Source organism: Heliangelus exortis, chromosome Z, assembly GCF_036169615.1.
Source record: "Heliangelus exortis chromosome Z, bHelExo1.hap1, whole genome shotgun sequence".
Classification (NCBI taxonomy): Eukaryota; Metazoa; Chordata; class Aves; order Apodiformes; family Trochilidae; genus Heliangelus; species Heliangelus exortis.
In genome coordinates this window covers 19,200,638-19,221,632 of record NC_092454.1, presented here as the reverse complement: position 1 = coordinate 19,221,632, position 20,995 = coordinate 19,200,638, and the positions used below count along the sequence as shown (strand labels likewise).

Sequence of the window (20,995 nt, the reverse complement as noted above, 5' to 3'; positions counted from 1 at the left end):
TGAAAAAAAAAATTATCATCAGCCAAGTACATCCTAATTAACTCTTCAGATTAAATGAATGATCAGTGATGTAAATGCCATAAGACTCACACAGTTGTGGAGAGCAAGAAAATTAAACACCCGATCAAGTGTGCCAAAGCAAAGTACCTTGCAACTATTAGCTTTTGACCAAATGGTCATTTGGTCTTAATAACAATATTATGATATATGTATCTTGCAACAAACTACTTAAAACAACAACTGTAAAGGAGAGAAAGCAATGTCATTATTACCATGCTAGAATAAGTCTTTAGAAGAAAGTACTTTAGAAGAAGTACTTTTAAAATATACATGAAGCATTTACATTAGTTTTCTGTTATTTAGCTGTGTGAATTATCTTAAAGAGTTCAAACAAACTTTTTGAAGTAACTTCCAAAACTGGTTTCTTACCTCTGGTGCCATAAATGCAATAGTTCCCAACAACTGTCCCTGAAACTCCCCAGCACCAGTTCCTTTTGATGCCAACCTGGCTGCAGCTCCAAAATCAGCAATTCTTAATCTATGACCTGTGCTGTCAATTAGCAAATTGGCACCTGTCAACAGCATAATAAAAATACTGCTAGTTGGCTTTCTATTAAAGGCAAAAGGATGAACATTCTTCTTCCCTCCATTTAAAAACTATATATAGGTTGATGTTTTTGGGGGTGGGGAACAGGAAAACGGAAAAAATCAAGGACAAAGTCTAATAATGTCACTTCTCTGTTATGCCTGAATAATACTGCACACAGCTTGAGGCTGTCCAGGAGATTTACAAAAAGCAATCAAACTTTCAAAGTAGGGCAAACACAGGACTCTGGAACATTGCCTAGCTATGGAATAATGGAAGAAAATGGTGACCAAAACCCTAGAGGTTTTCACTGCCTGCAACTCCTTGTGAGATGTAAACTTATTTCGTCCTTGAGCAACTTGGACTTGTCTTGAAGAGAACTGCAGAGGAATTGAAAGCTTTCCTATTTTAAGAAGAAATATGAGACAAATATTTGTCACCACTATGGTGCTACTTATCTGGGTCTCTCCAGTTAATGGGCAACAGTAGTGACACTGAAGCAAAACATTTAGTAAGACTGGTATTTCCTAATGTAGTCCACATTTTGCTCCAACACCATATACCTGTATATATGTTCAATTCAGATTAAAGAAAAAAAACTCACTACAATATTCCTACACATTAGAAACCTGACCCCTTTGTCTTGGCTTGTTCACAGACTTTACTATCATTTCAGTGTAAACATTTACATTAATTTAACTAGCAATCTTTTAAAGCTATACAGCAACTTCACATTTTACTTGAATAAACAGAGAAAACTATTTTTTCTAAACTACCAGCACTAGTAGCAAATATTCCCAGGCATTCTACGAACATTCTCATTCATTTCTGTAATTAAAAGATTCTTAAGAATGATCAAACTCAACAACAATACGATTCTTGAGATGGTATACAAGAGAAAGAATAGGTCTCAAGGCACAATCAATGCTGCTTTCTGATTATTCCCTTTTAAAAGACACTCTTAAGTAATTCTCACCTTTAACATCTCTGTGGATTATCTGATTCTCATGAAGGTAAGAAAGGCCACGTAACAGCTGTTCTGTGTAATTAATAATAACTGATTCTTTGAAAGCTCCGTATTTACTTAACAAATGAGCAACTGAACCCCCTAGAAGAAAAAAAAACAAAACAGACCCAAAACATTTAATTAAGCACTTATGTTTTGTACTAGTACAATTCAGCACTGCCTCCTAAAACTGGAACTTGGTATCTATAATTTATAACTAGATTTCTCCTTGGTTACTTGGTTGCATACTTCATTACTTAATTACTGTCTACCAGAGACTGTACGCATTAAAGGCTTAAGTACCTTCCAAAAGTATTTTCCAAAACTGGCACATAGATCAAGGTTTTGCATTCCCATTGTGCCTTTCCAAAGTTTTCTAATATAAGCTGCGCTTGAATGAAGTAAAGAAAATTCATGGCGTTTCCTTATCTAAATATTATTTCATAAAAATTATAGTTAAAAAAGTTAAAACACCCTTAGTTTTGGGAAAATAATATCTGCACTATTACTTATTGCTGCACACACTCAGGCTTTGCTTGTTAGCCCTAATATTATTAATTGATTTCTGCCAAAGAATGTAAATTAAGGTGCAATGCTTTCTAAGAAATAAGAATGTATAAGCCATCAAATCTCGTTCTGGTACCTGGATGCCAAGAACATATAAGCCCATTCATAAAATTAGTAGGGTTCCTGCTTACAAAAAGGACAGACTTTCTTGTCCCCACTCTATACAATGATGATAATATTTCACTATTTTTTACTAAATTACCACTTCACACATTTATGATTTGAATGTATTTTTCCAGAAGCATCCCTCCTACTGCCTATTAAAAATTTACTTTAAGTTCTTAAATGCTTTTGCACACCACCTCACACAATTACTGAAATACTGGGATCAAGACAAGTGACAGGTATTCTAAACTTTCTGGCAAGATTATTTGAAATAATAACATTACACACATACACTGAAAGTGATACAGTTTGATGTATTTCCAACTGAAGTGTCTTTCTCTTAAAGCTTCTAGTTCTTCTAATCTTGTTTATATTCAGAAATGGAGGGAAAATTAGTAAAATTTTTGTTCAGGATTTCCAATTGCTTTAACTGCATGACAGATTAGGTATAGAAAATTCCAAATCAATAAAAAGATGTGCCAGTCAGAATAGTACTATAACCACTGAAACAGTTCTCTAAGCAGAGATCTATACTGGTTACCAATAGCAACAAAAATACAAATTTGCAAACTGACATGGTGCAAAATACAGCATGAAAGTACATAGCTCAAGGCTCAGCAGATATTTTAATATCCTTTGATATAGTAGTTGTTTACCTGCCATCCATTCAATAAAGAGGTTATAGTTGCTCTTCTCACATGTAGCACCCAACATTCGAATAATGTTAGGATGGTTTAGATGACTCATCATCCTTATTTCTTCTCTCAGTGCCTCAACTACCTCTTCTTGCTCAGATGATGTGTTCCTGATGTAAGTCACCTGTTTTGAAATACAGCATTCAGTCTTGCCTTACATATTACCAGTCTTGTAACATCCCCCCTTTCAGTACAGTAACAAGATCTGGAAATAGCAAGTATCCTTTTATCTCAAGGCTCTTCAGCTGAGAATTTATCTCCATGTGAGCCAGTCATAACAAACTGTTGTGATCTGAGGGAATACCAATACAAATCTCTCCTAATATGGAGTAAGTAAACTTTCCTCTTCACTCTCCTCTGCTTAAACTAGGAAAAAGAAGTTTCCCGATGTTGAAGAAAAGGAAGAAAGGAAGTTAGGACCTGAAATGGGATTCTAACAGTGTTGCTGTTTGTAAGATTTTTACCAGTTTAATCATACTGGCTATTTCATAACTAAATCTCGCCACTGCAAATCAATGAGGATGGGAGTGGGAAGCAGATCAGAAGTCCGGTCATGGAACTCAAGCCATCCCCTGAGCTCTGATCCATGCTAAATCTGAAGAAATGATATGCTGAAGAGAATTTCCCTTGGGCCACTAATCCATCATCTCTCCAGGATGTGTCTGAACAACTACATGGACAGTGCTACTCTTCCACAAGGAACAGAATTTCAAAGAAGGAATAGCTCATGACACTCTTTTTCCTGGTTAAAAGTCTTCAAATTGCTCAGTTCCATCAGAGCAAGTTCATTTTAGAATTACAAAAATGTTAGGACTGAGGTTCTTCCTATGTTGGTATCACTGATTCAGACCTAAGGCACCTCAAAAGTGTGAAAGGTGTATTTGCATCTAGAACCTTCAAAACTCCTAAGTGAGGCATGTGTATTTCAGCCTCTTAGTCACACCTCTGTATCTATTAATTTAAATATTAACATACTTGCTTGAAATTTGGCTTTTGGATCAGAGGAAGCAAGCATTATACTACACTTAACTCCACTTACACTGTTTCAGGAAAAAAATCTTGACAAGTAAGGGGAAATTACTTAGTACAGATCTTGCAAATAGAGCATTTATTAGGAATCAAGGCTCCATTCCTAACTCTGTCATGGATTTATGAACTTACCGAAAAGTAAAAATGCACGTGCAGAATTGCGAAAGAAAATGGTCATATAAAAATACCTAATTTTTTTTTCCATTTTAAAAAGAAGCTTGAAAATGTTATGCCACTACTATGCACATAGAGACTTACTATGTATTACATGATAACACATGACAGGGGGCACAGGAAGCAAGGAACACAAGAAGCCTGTGTGAGCAGAGAGCTTTTACGTTTAATATTACCAACACTAAAGAGCAAAACGATATGGTCAAGAAAGTGAAGTATTCATAGTATTTACCTGTTTTACAGCCATCAATGTCCCTGTTCCTACATCCTGAGCTTGGTAGCAGGAAGAGAAAGCTCCAAGACCGATTTGCTGACCTTTAAGCCACTCTGCATCTTCTCTGTAATGGTGTTTAGCTTTGGTATGTCCAGGCAGGGTTTCTGGTGTCTGTAAATTCAATTCCAAATCAATTCCATGTTCACTTGCATACATCTAAAGTGCAGGCATTCTGAAAGGTTATGAAATACCCAAACTTATATGCCTCTACTCTGCCTAACAGTAGTGGACATCACACACGTTGCAGACCAGTGTGTTCCATTATCCACATAGTCCTACAGTATGCAAGAACAGAGAGTCTCCTCTATGTTACTACCTGAAGTGAAAAGCAAGACTTAAGGACATGAATAGAAGCAACTTTTTTTTTTTGTTCCTGATCTCACCTCTAGTTGAAGTTTTAGTTAGCACCTATAGTAAGCACATGCAAAATCACATTGTTTTCTACTTACTTTATTCATCCCACTTTGTTTCATGTTGCTACCTCATGCAAATGATCACAAACAATACACTTCTTTCTCTATTCTTAATTTTTGTGCTTTTGTCTATTTGCAAACAAGTATCTTTTTTCTGACTTGTTAAGTAACTCACATTTTATCTCTCAAGATGTGCCGACAACATGACTTCTTCCAAGTCTGCCTCTTCTTTCAGAAACAAGTATGGTTTTGTATGATTACCTTCAAAGCAAATCACCCTTTAAGACTTAATATTGAGTTCTACTCCTGCTTAAAACATTTTCTCATTTCCTAGTTTCCCCACTCCTATGCTTTCTTTAATGTTATTTTAGAGGCTGGCAGGTGACATGATGTCTATCTTCCAAATACCGTCTCCAACTTGCTAATACCTACTGAAGGATTCTGTTAGCACCTTCATCTGGCAGATTATTCCAGCTCCTAGGAAAGGGTATTGAGTACATTTGTGTTTTAACTTCAGAAGTATAAAGTACTGCTTTACAGATTCAGTGAACCTCAACTGAGATTTTTCCCCTACATATACTTACATCCTGCTGAATGATTATGATATCTTCACCATTTTCAATCTGTAGTTGGGGAATTATTGGCAGGGCATCTTGAGATGCTGACATCGCCATAGCAATAGCCAATGCTTCCTCCTCTTCAGCTTCCATCTTTTCCTTGCATTTTTGATTATGATTTACATCATCTTTGTAAGTATCATCATTTTCTGCCCTCTCAGGAGAAAGAACTGCAACTTCAGACTTGAATGTAACTGTGCCATCACCCACTGGCATGGAGGCCTCAAGCAGGTCCTCAATACTCGAATTGAGCTCTGCATTAACATCCAATCGACATTTTTCATCTACTGGTGTGAACACTGTCTCTTCACTTGGTATAACAGCACTGCTACTACTATTGCCATCACACTGTGAAATATCATTCAAGTCAAGTGTCATACTGTTTTTTAAGGTTTCTCCCTGCTTGTTCATATCACTTGTGTTAGGTCGTGATGGCTTTGGCCTGTGTATGTGACTCAATGGCAACGGCCTCGCTTGTGTGAAAACTGGAGAAAGCTTCTCTGGTTCTTTATTTTCAGAACAGTTTCTCTGAAACTGGAGAGAAAGCTTCCGTCGTGCTTGAGGAGAAGGTGAAGGGATTTTGCAGGGAACATATCCCTGAGGTCCGAGTTTGGAGACATCTGTTACAGTGCCAGCTGGTACAGATGGGTTTGAAGGAGACAGAAGCATTGGAAATAGTGACTGGGAATGCCTGGATGGAGAAGGGGAGTTCAAACACTGACTGTGGGGCTTTCCTTTTGTTTGAATGGCTGGCTTTGGTTGCTCAGTGGTTACTGATGAAACAGGAAGTCCCATAGCAAGGCCAGCCAGCGTCTCAGAAATGTCCTCTGGACTGGCGCTCAGCCTTTTATCACCTAAACCTTTCCCGCATTTTCCTGATAACTGGACAGTGTTGTTAGGAGTATTACTTTCTGTAGCTTCTGGAGAGTTATCTGGTACAGGTAGCTGCAGAAAGTCTTCATGTTGACATTCCCCAGAGTGCATTTCTTCCATGCCTAGCTGAATGGCTTCCGCAATTTCCATTTCATCTGCTATTGCCATGAGACGTCGACGCATCCTTGCATAATGAGTTGAGCTTGTCATACTCAACATTTCTAACAACTTTACAAAAACATGGGGCACTCTTGCCACCATTCTCGCTGCACTCAAAAATACTCTCCGTGATAGTTTACCAACCATTGAGTGGGAATTGTCAATTGACTGCAAGGCGAATGTTAAGAGGGACAGAAGTTTCTTATACCTAGAAAAAGAAGAGAGCTATTTTATATGCTGATAGTTAGTGACAAGAAATCCATTTCAAGACAATATATTTAGCTGTCACTACTAAAGTAGAAGGAAAACTTGCTGGCGCACTGGTGAATCAAAATGGATGCACAGGTCAGAATTTTTACAAAGAGATAACAATTTACTCTGCAAAGTAAGCACACTACATATAAATGTAACATATAAATATTTAAATATTAAATATGTAACATATAAATTGTTTAAAGGAATTAAAACCATTCTTTTCTTTTGAAGAAATTACAAACATTAAGCTACAAAAAGTAAGTTATGTAATGCAAGCAAATACCTGTCAACTACAGTATCGGCCTGCAAAACATCTCCACAGACAATGTGGGGATAAAATTCACCAGGAAACTCCAACAAAAGTCTGTCTATTAGACAAAGTCGCCCCAGTAGTGCTTGCCAGTTGCTAGATTCAGTTTGGGTTCCAAGAATACAATTTAAGACATAATCAACACCTCCAATACCAATGGACCCTACAAGGAAGTTGATAAAACAAAGATTAGGTATGTTCACAATCTAAATTCTGATCTAAATAGTCAGAACTAAAAGGCAAATACACCTTGTGTGCCCAAATTACCCCCTCCCAAACTGCTGAAACACTGGTCTCTTTGATACACTGATATTGCATATTACAATTGAAAACACTACAGTATATTTGCTTGCAATTATAATTGAATTATAAATGAAGAGCTATTACCAGATTTAAGTATTTCTCTCCCAACTGCCAGCTCGCCTGCTTGGCCTTTACACATTTCCAATAGTGTTGAGACTGAAAGTTGACTCGTTCGACTGTAACAAATTAAAACAAAAAACCCCCAACTCTTTTAGCAAGTGCTTTCAAGAAACAACATTCTAATCATTATATTTCAATATTAATTAGCATAACTAACTAACTGTGCATGGAGAAAATCAAGCCGGTAGACTTCTCTACCTAGTTTACAGTGCAGGCCAAGAAATGGTGTGGCAGAACAAAGTGGGCAGGCTGAGATGGGAATAAAAAGCCTATCCAAGCCAGAAATGCCAAGGGCATTAACTCAGAATAGCCAGCTCCTAACATTATAATGTGAAATAAAAGTCTTATTTTAATATTTTATGGCACAGATGTACAACAGCTGTTGTTGAAGTAGAATGTATACATGATCAGTACGTGCTGACTACTTGAAGGTGAGTCATGAAAACCAGACTGAAGGTACCAACTAAGATGGATGGCAAGGTCAAAAACTGCACCCAACTTCTCCCTCTACTTTTAAGGGAGAAAAAAGGCCTTATGAAAGCAAAGCTTTAGTTATGATTTTCAGATGTTGGAAAAATAGTCAGGTGTCTTTAAAATCTACATCTTTCATGCCAAAAGTTTTTTAGTAGCAATCATACCATAACAAAAATGACATTTATACTTAGGATCCACACATTTCATTACTGCTATCTAGAAATGGTATCCTAGGTCCACATAAACAGAAAAAAAGGTTTGAAGCCATGTCAGTAAAAATCCAAAATTAATTTGAACTTCATGAGACATCCTACCTGTTGGCATCCGCACATTTAACTAAAATTGTCTCTACAACTGGTTTGAGAAGTCGCTGTAGTTTAGTTCTCTCTGCTGAAGTATGACAGGGAGTATACACCAGCATGGCTCTTAAAGTTTTCTAAGAGAAAGGAAAAAAGCAATACATACAAATCAAATTAGTTACACAATTTAAGAAAATTTTTTTGGGACTTGTAAATGGTTTTGCATAAACTGAACTCGAAGTATCAATGAAGTGTTCAAAGGACAAATAGCTTTCTGCATGTTCTCTACATAGAATACCATGCATTCTAGGATTCTAAGACGTTCACTATTAGGAACAGTCATGTATTCTTTGATATTGGAAAGAACATAGTCATACATGTATCGTTAATACACAGTACTGTAGCAAGCATTTCTTTACACCTGGCCAGTGGAGTCGTGCCATTTCACTCTTGTTAAGGACTTTTAACCATCATCTGAAAGTGGGATGATAGAAGTTAAATCATCAGTGATGCTCAACAACAATTGCTAGGATTATTGACTTCATATATCTTCTCCTTTTCCTTCCACTTCAAAAATGAACTTTGAAATTACTACAAAACAATAAATAAACAGCTACTTACTAAAGCAGCAACATACACTTTGTAGACAGGGTCAGCACAGACCATGGACAGCACGCTGCAGCAGGATTCTACCACCACATCTCCTGAGATATTGGTCTGAGATGACCCACTAGCTGCTCCCAGAGCTCCAGCACTTGTGTTGTTTCCATTGCTGCTTCCAGAATTTCCAGTGCTTTCGCCATTAGCCAGTAACAGAGCACCACTAACATCATGGGAAAGACGTCTAAGTGCCATCTCTCGTATGTTCCAGTTTCGAGAAAATAAGCAGCCAACTAACTCCATTCCAAATACCTGCCAAAGAAAAAACAGTGTTAAAGGAGTCAAACTGAATAATACTATAACTTAAGTATCTAAGAGCAGCAATCAAGAGTTTCTGGTGGTAAGTCACCTTAAGGAGTCTGACAGCAAAAATATGTCAAAAGGGACAATGCCTTAAAGTTTCCATGATAGATATGAAGTACCATAAATGTTAAGTCATCAGTTCTCCAAAAACTGTTAAGAGAAGTGGGATGATGACTGTACGGGTGGTTCTGTTTGCTTCCAATTTTATTTTAATTATTCAGTATGGAGATTGTTTCTACACATTGATACGAGCAAGGTCCAGCTATACCAGATAAAAATTGCAGCAGAAATAGAGGCAATACAAGTTCTCTCACACGCTTAAGCATGTGACTTTTGCTCAGCTAAACCCACCTCTAGACTCTAGAGGTTATTTAGGTCACTTGGCTCTTGCAATGTATCTTGGGGACCACTAAGTGCCAACTCTGTGTTTATGTGATTTGGATAACAAAAACTTGAGCTAAGAATGCTACATTTTATTACATGAACCTTTAATACAAGTCCTAAAATGAAGTCCAAAACTAAACCTTCAATTAAAACAAGACTGGAAAACATTATCTGCTGATACAAGTTAAATATGATTATTTCCAATAATAATCAAACATGAATTGTTGATCTGACAAATCTAGCAGAACAGTTCAAAATCAGTTTTTTTACATTTGAAACTTATTTTACAAAGTAAAATTACTTGAATCCAGGGCTCAGCTAAATCTTTATAGGCAGAAGGGATCTGCTGAACCCCATAGTGGGTAAGATTGAAACTGCTGTCTTGGGTTCTTCTCTGTGATCCAGTTGTAGATTGCTGTTGAGTTTGCTGCTGAACCACACGGAGAACAGAAGAATCCACTGGGCTTTGCAATTCATGACTACAAATAACAAAACACATGATTTAACAAATTAGACATTTATTGAGGTAAATAATCAATCATATTTACGAATATCAACTAAGGATAACCTGAAACAGACAGTTTGTTATATACAGACTGAATCATTACCTGTAGAAATCATGAGACCTCCATTTAGATCTACAAAGAGGACAGATAAGTGGCTCCCTGTTTCTTCTGCATTCTTCTGCCCCTGGAATACAACAACAGGATAACATATGCTGCAGTTTTACAGTAAATAAAACTAGAAGATGGCATCACTATTTCTAAATTCTATGGAAGAACATTAGCTTCAAAAATGCTTCTGAACGGAGCCATTTGCAGCATCTAGATAAATATGGGCATTTAAACATTTTTTGCATGAACGTTTCAGTTTAGCACTGAAATTAATAATAAAAATTATGACCTGAAATGCAGTTCCTTTTGTACCACAAAGGCAATACTTTTCCAAAAGTATTACAATACAGGAGATGAAATTTTATTTGTTAAAGTGAACTGTAACTATGCATATGCTTCATTTAATGTAGTATGTAAGCATGCTCCAAAATCCTCTTATGTAATCCTAGCTGATAGTAGATGACCTTCACGCATTCTAAGGACAAGTTACAGGGGTCCAAAAGGTTTTTTCCAGCCTTGTTCTAACTGGATACCATATTTTCACTTCGGTGAAAGAGGCTCAAATCTCCAGCCCTACAATTAACTTCTTTCTCAAAGCATCAAATTACAAACTACACCTGCATGTAACTGACAAAATAAGGCATATCAATAGCATCCAGATGATACCAAACTGTCAATAAGAACAGGCTTGTCTTTTTCACTTTTAAGATAAACAAACAAAAAAACCAAACAATGAAAATACTTGTGCATATTTAGTCACTAGGAATTAAAAACACAAAGATGACAACGTACATATTGACATGCAGTGGTGGTGTAATTTGTTCCTGCAGCCATCTTCACACACAGTTAGGCTCTCTTCATCCAGCATGCCTAACAAACAAATGGGGCACATCTGTTCTTCTTCATCCTTCATACTATAAAAATAGACATTTGTGATTGTAAAAGTGGCACGGAACTCAAAAAAGGTTTTAACAGTGAAAAATATTATCTTCCAGTTTGGAAAAGTCACTTTGAATAACTTAAGACTATTCATGAATCATTCTCCTAAACCTCCATCTGAATATGGAAGCAACCAAACATTTAGAAGCACTTAAGCGCAGATTACAGTTTGTTGAAGTGAATGGGAAAGTCACAAAATACATCATACATTTTCAAACTAGGTCAGATACCAATCAGAGACTGGAAGGTCCAGCCTTTTTTTCCTAAATGTTTAAAAAAGCATCTTCCCTTTTACATGTTGCTTCCATTTTATTTACCTCCAATTAATTTCTTTAATGGATATAGTGAGATAGTTTACCAGAAAAATTGTTCTCAACTTTAACAGCATATAGTGAAAAACAGATTTTAATCTCCTGAAATACTGTTTAAATTTGCAAAACTCTTACTATTCATAGCAAAAATTTCAGTTCTAGTTAGCGGGTATCTAAACGTTTGCAAGAACCCTGTAGATTCTCACCAACAACATATTTTAAAAGTAAAATTAATAAATAAATAAAAATATATTTTATTCCTCAACACACACACATTAACTTCTATTTCCTGGCAACTGGTTTAAACTATTTTTTTCTTGAAAAATCCACGAAAATAAGCTTACAGTGAAAAATTCATTTCCACAGCATGTACAGAAACATAAGTATTAACTGAAAACTTATTTTTGGAGAATGAGGAATAAACCAAAAATAATTGCAAGTCACAGTAATTATCAGAACACACTAGATAAACTTTTATCTCAAGTAAATCTGGTGCTCAGTGTTCTCCAATACTTCTACCAGGCAAGATTAGACTCGTACAACACAGCAACTTATCTCACCATACTAGTAATACTAGGAACTAATCAACTGGGGAACAACTGAAAAATCTTTCATCGTCTAAAAATGGAGAACTAGTGCTGAGAAGTTCATAAAACAGTGAAGCCAACTCTAGTAGAAAGAATAATTTTCCTACAGCAGATATCTACATTAAAGGAACTGCATTGCCAGATAAGTAGTTCCAGAGTACATTATGTATTTAACCGCTTTCTTTATGCAATTTATTTACATTTACACAATTTCGCTACTTCAAAGAACAAGTACAAGATGATGGAAGTTAAGGTCACAATGTGTATATCAGAATTATAAACCTGTCTGAATATATTCATCACAAAGTAATGTATCAAGGTACTCCTTAAGTTAAGTTTCACTTCACACAAAAGGATGTTTCAGTTTAGATTGTCTTTTGTGGTTTGACCTCTCTAGAGGATGTCTAGTTCACTCACTTAACATATGCACAAATCATTTGTTGAAAAAATTAACCAATGTATTACCAAAATCAAGGAAAGGAACATGCACAAGCACTCAAATTGTACAAATCCATGAAAAACCCCCAACACAAATAATCAAACAATTAAAATTGATACATCAGGCATTATTTAATATTGTATAATTGCTTAATACGTATAAAATATAAAACAGATTAGCTTAATAGTTTCCTTAAAATAATCCATTTTAAATTGTGGTTTTAAGTATATACTTACTTATGTTTACATATATATACACACACATACATGTATTAGTATATTTACATACAGTGCAGTTACCCTATTTTTTTTCAGTATATTGCCATAGGCACAAGCATGCCTCCAAAGTTTGTCTCCCAAATTCATAAAGGGTCAAAAAAACCTGAGAATTCTACTTACCATTTTTCAAGCAGAAGTTATAAAGCAAATATGCCCACTCTGTAATACAGTAACTAATGAATGCTTGACACAACTGCTTGCAAATACAGACTTAACATGGCTTGAAATGAAAGCAGGTTGGAACAAAAAGAATGTAGGTGATTCTAAACCTCTAAAATTAGAAGCGACCTACAGAATAAAGCTTTTAATTCCTTTAGAAATACTAACCTGTTTTCTGAGCTAGATGTAGAAGTACTAGATGATGACAATGTATGAGAATTTGACATGCGTGAGACAAACTTCTGGATGGTGTTACGAGATGGAGCTTTGATCCTCGAGCTACGCCTATTGTGGTATTTCTGGAACAAACTCTCAACCTAACATCAGAAAAAGATAGCAACATTGTATTTATACTATGAATAGTCCGTAATGAAAAGTAGTACTACCAAAGCTTAACTACTGCTAAAAAGATCTATTCACCTTCACAATAATGTATTAATAGTAGTAGCAGCAGTAATTTCATAAGTCTTATGAATAAACAGATCACAAAAAACACAAGAAAAACATTTGCTTATTAAAAATAAATAACAGCTTTAAGTATATACACACAATTACTTCTGAGGACCCTCCTGTTTATCATTCAACTAATCAAAGAAGCTGATATACAAATCTGAGTAGACAGTCCAAGATTTTCATCACTCACCAAACTACAGCTCACTCCTACTGTATCTTTTACTTGCAGCTAATACTTTTAGTTACAGAGTTCTTGAGAGTGAATTAAATATATTATTAAAAACATACACTGATGCTGGCTTGAAAAGCAACATTCTTCAGCATTTTTAGGATACTATCCTAAAAATTTTTATCAGGAGTGAATTTTACATTTGACATTACATCTGTAAGAAATTGATTACCTCAAAGTTCTTCAGTGTCTTCCTCCAGAGCATTGGATCTGATGGTTCAAGCTGGAATACCCGCAGCATAACAAAGAGCAGATGAATACAAAACGTTCCACGACCACAGCTACAAGTCTGCAAAAAAAGTATATTCTAAGGCTCCATTGAATTGGTAGTTATATAAACAATCTTTCCACATTCAGTGGATCATAGAACAGATATTACCGTTCCCCTGAAAAAAAAAGTAGTTAATGCAAAATATTTCATTTATAGGCATTAATATCTTCAATGGCCTTACAGAACATGTGAATTCCTGAAATACTACTCAGGAATATATGATGAAAAGCAGACAATTACTACACTGATTTTAAATTGATTTTTTTTTCACCATTTTTTCACTTAAAAAAAACAACTTAAGCTGTTGCTATGCTTCACACTATAAGGAATTTATAGGTATAACTATTATATATACATATACAATGCATATATACATATCACTGTAGATCCGTAACAATAATGGCAACCAAACTTAAATGAGATGGTTTTGTTTAGTCAAAAACCTAGATGTTCTCCAATACATCATCACATTAGTACTATGAAGTTCTATGAAAAGAATTTTATTAGTAGCCAAAATGAGGTCATCACACCACTAAAGGACTTATGCCATTTACTTGTCATTTTTATATATAACATGGATAGAAGAAATAAGGTGTTTCAAAGTGACTGAATAGGAAAATGAAGTGGCCAAATTTTAGCCAAAAATACCAAGACACATAATTCAGAGCCACTTCTAGGTATGAGAAATAGGCAGGAAAATACTAATTACTTTCCAACTAGGATTATTTATTCATTTTAAGAGAAGCCTTAGACAAAATGAATGTATGTTATCAAATACATAGCAAGTACAAGCTGATTATTATACTTCATGAGCATGGACTACAACCTTTAAAGATTACTTTATAGAATGGGTTATCATGGGTTGCCGACTAACTATTGAATTTGGTTCTGAGCAGTTTTCCAAAACAAACTATAAAATAATAAAAGCCACAGGCAACACAAAAAGTTGTCTACCTGAGGCCCAATAAACACTCTGTATTTGTTATCAGGGCTGTCTCCTCCAATTAAGAAAGAGTTTGGTCCTATCTGCTGCAGCAAGTACAGCCTGGCTCGCATGACTTTGTTGACACGACGATTCGTTTCCTCAGGGCTGTAGGGAGAGAAGCCATCTGGAGACGGGGCTCTTCGGGGTGGTGTTATCCGTCCACTCTGAAACTACAAAACAGATTCCATCACAAATATTTTCAGGACAACACTAAGCTTACTTAGGTGTTAGTTCTGGGGATTTTTTTTTTCCCTCTAAATGACTGAGAGAGTGCCTGAAACTACTATAACTTCATTAGACTGTAAGCGAAGTTTTGTCTGACAAGATGGCAAAGGTCTTTTAAATTGTTTCTATTTTCAAGTCTTCATTAGCTGCTTTACCATATTACTACTGAATCAAGTATAGCTCAATCAGAAGATAATCATAGACTTATGACTCAAATTAGGACGTGATTATATGATATTATATTATATATATGATATATGCGGTTATATATTATATTATAAATGCCAATATATTTCATAAATGAAGACATTCTACGACTAAGTTTACAAAAGGGATTATACAGCCAATGGAGAACAAAAGTTTAAGAAAATCCAAAGAAAAGGAAAAAGGGTATAGCTTCTTCTTTGTACAATTAAAGTAACTTGCCCATCAGGATTATTTAGTTGTTTTTCAATTTACTTTTGTTTCCCTACAATCAAAAGTCAATCACCCAAACCTTTCATTAAAATTGTCTTCATGCAAATTCTTCACACTTCTAACATCATGAGACATATTAATGGCTCTTTCCAATTTCAAATCCTCTGCTCTGATTTATGTCCACTTTGAATTTTAAGTTATAATGCAAGTTATAATTGACTCAATGTCCAGCAATTAAGTAAAAAGTTTTTTTATGTGTAAGGTTAATATAAAACAAAGGAAAACAAAATAAAAAAGGGATCAAAGACTAAACAGTTTGGTGCATTGCTGTGGTTTTGGGTTGTTTGTAAATTTTTTTTCTTAACCTTTCAATTTCTCTTGTCAAGAGGAAAAGAGCTGTGCAGAAGTGCTGTGATAACGCATGATATTTGTCTCTAGTTCAAAGAAGTGGCAGTATATATTTTAATTGATACTGTAAACTTTGTCTAGAGCAATGGGACAATAAAAGTCAACTGAATATAAACTGGATGAGCATTTTTAAAACATGCAAGCCAGTTAAGACATTGCTGCTCAAAACATTAAACTCTTATCTAATGAAGCAAGTTACTGAAGACTTTCTGTTTCAGATCTTTTCAAATGTAATACAGATTTTAGTCTTCTAATAATGAGCATACCTAAATCTTCCCTAATCTGTACAAAAAGATCAGTTCTGGAAGAGATCACAAGTGGCATACTGGCATACCAGAAACACTCTGCAGGAACCTTAATCCAATCAACAACCCTACCCTCAATAGAATACACCTGCCTGGAGACACATAGAACTACAGGGAAAAGCAAAACACCTGTCCAAACCAAGCTAAGAGAATATACATCTTCACAAGTGTCTACCTACAGTCCTTTCGTTTATTTACTAGAAATAAAAATTTAGGGCAGGACAGAATTAAAATGAACACACACAATTTAAGAGTAGAGAATAAAATTCCACACATGATAAACATGAGATAGACTCTGCACATCTCATTCAAGTGATAACCAGCCATAACTCCTTTGTATCAGCATTTTGCCCTACACAGGAAGGATTGTCTCCATAAGCAACATATTGCAAAATACAGCCAAATTACATCAGTCTGTAACTTACAGGCACTGGAGATACCCTTTTTCTTCTAACACCTGGTGATTCAGATTTAACAGTCCTAGATGATGATGATGATGATGATGAAGAGGAGATACTAGGAGAAGGACTACGTCTTCCTTTCTGTGTAGGTGAAGAAGCGGTGCTTTGTCCTTCAGCTTGAGGTTCTAGAGAGAGTTTATTAATTTCTGATCCATTCCCAGGGATAGGTTTCACCACCTTGCAGTAATTAAAGCATGTGTTAGAATTAAAAATTTATCATTTTACACTAATTGAAACTAAGTAATCAAAACATGTTTTGCTAGCATTACATAATTAAGCTACTATCTAGACATCCAAAGTTTGCATATTCCTGTGGTTCTAACATCTAATAGGGTTTATCTTGTTTATCTCTATCTAACACAAAAGTAAAAATCGTTTTTCCTGTCCATTTGTGCCACTTATGATCATTGTGGCAGCAACTGATTTATCCTCAAAGTACTCTGTAATTATCATTCACAATGTCTCAAAGGAAAGCAGTTTCTCCATTTACACAGCAGGAATCAAAGTATTTCTTTTTTTTTCAGGCATTGTCTCCTTATTAAGGGCTATCACACTGGATCCATCTGTTGTACAAAAGTAAGAATCAGTTCAGAAATAGTAAGGTTGCTATTTCTACAGCAACACTTGCTGCGAAGTAAAAATTACTTCAAATGTAGAGGTGATGCAGCAAAATTAGGGTGTGCTGCACCCTGCACCCTGCAAAAACCACACCTGAGCTTTCTGCTTGCCATGCAAGTAGAACAGCTACACCACATCATGGTCTGATTTCATCATGTGCACAGTGCTGCAAGACATGACTAGACACACAGGCTCAAGTAGGCTGAGTACTTACCACTTCTAATGCAGTGCTTTGTTGCACAAATACTGAATTTTGACTTTGAGGCATGGGATATTTCAAGACGGCTTGCAACTGCCTGCCTCTCAGACCCACAAAAATGCATGAGAAGAGTAAGGACTCTGGGAACCTAAGGTCAAATGCTATTTTAAACTGAAGCATTTAACCCATCCAGCTAAAGCTATTTCAATATCTAGATACATGTTTCAGTTTCAGCAGGCTACACAGATGTGATCAGGGAGCTGGACACTGCCCAAGAGAAAAAAAATGCATAAATCTGCATTTACAGCTTTGATCACTGCACATTTTACTCTAAGAATTCACTATATTTAATGTATTGCAAATCTAAACTTCAGAAACCTATTTTTGATATTCTTTGCAAATAAAAAGTGATTAAGGTATAAAAAGCACTGTAACCTTTTTTTCCTCCTATTGATTATTTCAATGCTTTTCTTTCCTGGAAGGTCAGAATGCAAATTCATGTGCCTATGGACAACTTACAGTTATGAGCTGCTAGGTATCGAAAACACTTAAAAAAACATTTAAAAAGTAAAATGGCAGTAACTGAGAACCTGGAGCATCAAAAATTACATTAAAATAATAATAAAAAAAATAATCAAGAAGCCTCAAGGAAAGTGGGCTGGGCAGGTAAACAATTTCAATCTATGCTGTAACCAAGATGCATTTAGGAATTTTTCAAGACAGAGTGGTTTTGGGTTATTTCAACCTTTGAGTTATTTATTCTTTTTTGTTGTACTTTTAAGTATTTTCAATGTTCACTCTCATGACAGAAAGTTACCAACAGAACCCTTCTCACTTTGTACTAGAAAAGCTACCCCCAAATACTTGCTTACTGCATCATATGATCTTAGCTTTAAATTAGCATTCCCATCCAGTGGTACGTGGGAGTCATAGCGACCAATGCACACTTCGAGGTACTGAATAAAATTTTAACTACACTTCATAGCAGTGATCTACATACAGTTTCTTAAAATTGCTTCTGAAACATTTATACAAAAGCACTAGCCAACAAGCCAATAGAATACTCTGATACCCAAAGGTTAGCAGAGTTGAGAACTTTGTGCAAAGGAATTAAAAAAAAAAAGGTTTCTTCCTGGTTTATTAAGATTGCTGTTTGGTTTTTTATTTTGCAGAAATTTCACATGCTTCTATTACAAAGCACAGAAAACTTTAACCTTTCAAACGAAGGAAAACTATATTCATGAAGCTGCTAAGACTCAAGGGAGTACAAAGAACTACAGTGCAGTTTAGCATTCAAACTTAACGTTTTTACCTGACAGCTTACTTCTGTTGCTGACATTAGAGGGCAGTGTTATCCCAGTATAATTTTGTATTACAAAAACCAACACCACAGCTACATGCCTTTTCTTGTAAGATAAGGCTTAATAAATGCATACATTTCAGAAAGCCAGCCATGGTTTCCTGGTAAACAGCTCATAGAAAATCAACAGCAGACCATAATAAAGAGTACGCAAACTGTCAAGAAAATGATGTTTCTAAGAGAAAGAGATATAAATGATTTTTATTTGCAATAGTTATTCCAGATTCTGCCTTTCCATCACTGCCACTTACCACAGGACCTCTTCTGCTTCTTCTTTCCAGCCATTCATGCTTCCAGGCTGGCATACACGTTGCCTTGAGTTTCTCCCTGATCATGCGCTCTTCTGGGCGGTCATCCATCTTCGGCAGCCCCCTAAGGGTTTCTTTATTCTCCATGTAACAACTACAGCAAAAAAAAAAAACCAAAACCCAAAAAAAGAAAATTAAAAAAAACCTTTACATAGTCATAAACACATAAAGCAGTTAATGTATATTAATTTCAGTTAATGTATATTACTAGAACATTCTTAAGCTTTGTGCCATCTCATTCCCCTCATCCTTATACATTAGATGCTAAAACATTGCTTCTGACTGACTGCAGTAAGTCTTTCAAAAGGTAGAACTAATATGCTAGCCTGCCATTTGCAGCGTACCTCTTTTGAAAGCTGTTTCTTTAAAATGGGTGTACTGCTTTTAACATCTTTACACCCAGTAAAAAGTAGTATCTTGGCAAATATTAGATCAATACAAAACCTACCCTCTATGTCATATCAGTCACCAAAGATTTCACAAGCATTCCTTGGCAATATAAAGTTTGTAATCTCCAAAACAATTTACAAAATTAATATAAATTAATGGAATATTTTCCATCTTCACAGGATACATAATATGAAACTATGTATGTAGTGTATTTTGCCATACATAAACGTCTCTTCAAAAAAGAGGATGTGTAAACCAATACACAGCATGTTTAAACGAAACACAGAAGTCATGAAGCAAGGTTAGAGTGGCCTTTTTGAGTGACTGATTAATCAATAGCTCTTCAAGTGGGCTATATTGAAATCAATGTTACATCTGTAATATGTAAGTGCAATCCATCTGGTCTTGTAATTTTCTGACCAATAGCAAAATAGCTGCTCGTAACTGCTGGCTGGCAACAACAAGTAAAAAATACTGTTAGACACTGAAAAACAAATATGAACAGTGGAAGATTTCCTGATACTGCTGAGCTACCTGCTAAATCACCAAGAAACCCACATTCTTAATCAACAGCACATGATCCCCACCCATCTTCTTGAAGTTAAGAATGTTTAAAGATAAGCAAGCCTGAATAAGCCAACTGTCCAAATGAAATTTTATTTCAAAAAATAAGGCTATATAATAATTCAGTTAAAACTTCCGCTTTCATGCATCATCTGCAACTTCTAAAATACTTAGCTATGCAGTTAAAACTACATTAATGCACTGTATGAACTACATCATATTCCCTGTAACATTTATTGCAATAAGAATATGTTAAAAATACAATTCTTATCTTCATCAGCAATGTATACTAAGATTCATATAGCATAAATCCCTACTTAGAAAAGTTAGCAGGTTTTGCTCTTTGTTTTTTGTTTGTTGTAGTTTGTGGGGTTGCTTGTTTGTTTGTTTGTATTTTTTTGTGGTTTTTTGTTTGGTTGGTTCATTTGGGGGGTTTTGTTTTGTTTTTTTCTCTCATTGTAGAGACAAAGAAACATTAGTATTCTGAGGCAGGAAATAACTCTTCCTGTTCAGTGCTGATATGTAATAAGCAGATGCATACTGTAAACAAAACAGATTTTCTTCCAAGCAACATCTAAACCTGCTATTAATAAATTATTTTAGACACTAGTGATAATTAATTAAAACCAAATTATGACAGCAGGTAGAGTCCCAATGGAAAATGTGCCTCAAAGTTTAAACTAGGGGAAAAGCTACTGTGTGAAAAGGGTCAACCTTACAGTTTTTCCCTCAGTGAAAAAAATCAATTCAAAGACAAAAATCATTGCATTAAAAGCAGTACAGCTCTGAAATAACATCAGTACAAGTTGAAAATAACATTACTCTGGCTTTTTGAGTTTTTCCACAGCAGGAACCATCTCAGTTGCATG

General features: G+C 35.4%; 1 protein-coding gene across 2 annotated transcripts in view; it reads right to left on the bottom strand.

The window, feature by feature from the left end:
- The window catches only part of MAP3K1 (mitogen-activated protein kinase kinase kinase 1), a 54,606-nt gene that overhangs the window by 3,544 nt on the left and 30,067 nt on the right, over positions 1-20,995 (bottom strand). For both annotated transcript variants that reach the window (XM_071731980.1, XM_071731979.1), the window contains exons 2-18: positions 19,116-19,266; positions 16,652-16,864; positions 14,841-15,041; positions 13,788-13,904; positions 13,102-13,250; positions 11,013-11,134; positions 10,215-10,296; positions 9,908-10,085; positions 8,881-9,171; positions 8,275-8,396; positions 7,451-7,542; positions 7,037-7,226; positions 5,434-6,706; positions 4,395-4,547; positions 2,921-3,083; positions 1,563-1,694; positions 430-572 (exon numbers count right to left, since the gene is read on the bottom strand). In XM_071731980.1, the coding sequence (XP_071588081.1) occupies positions 430-572; positions 1,563-1,694; positions 2,921-3,083; positions 4,395-4,547; positions 5,434-6,706; positions 7,037-7,226; positions 7,451-7,542; positions 8,275-8,396; positions 8,881-9,171; positions 9,908-10,085; positions 10,215-10,296; positions 11,013-11,134; positions 13,102-13,250; positions 13,788-13,904; positions 14,841-15,041; positions 16,652-16,864; positions 19,116-19,266 (3,772 nt within the window). The remainder of the gene's footprint in view (positions 1-429; positions 573-1,562; positions 1,695-2,920; positions 3,084-4,394; positions 4,548-5,433; positions 6,707-7,036; positions 7,227-7,450; positions 7,543-8,274; positions 8,397-8,880; positions 9,172-9,907; positions 10,086-10,214; positions 10,297-11,012; positions 11,135-13,101; positions 13,251-13,787; positions 13,905-14,840; positions 15,042-16,651; positions 16,865-19,115; positions 19,267-20,995) is intronic.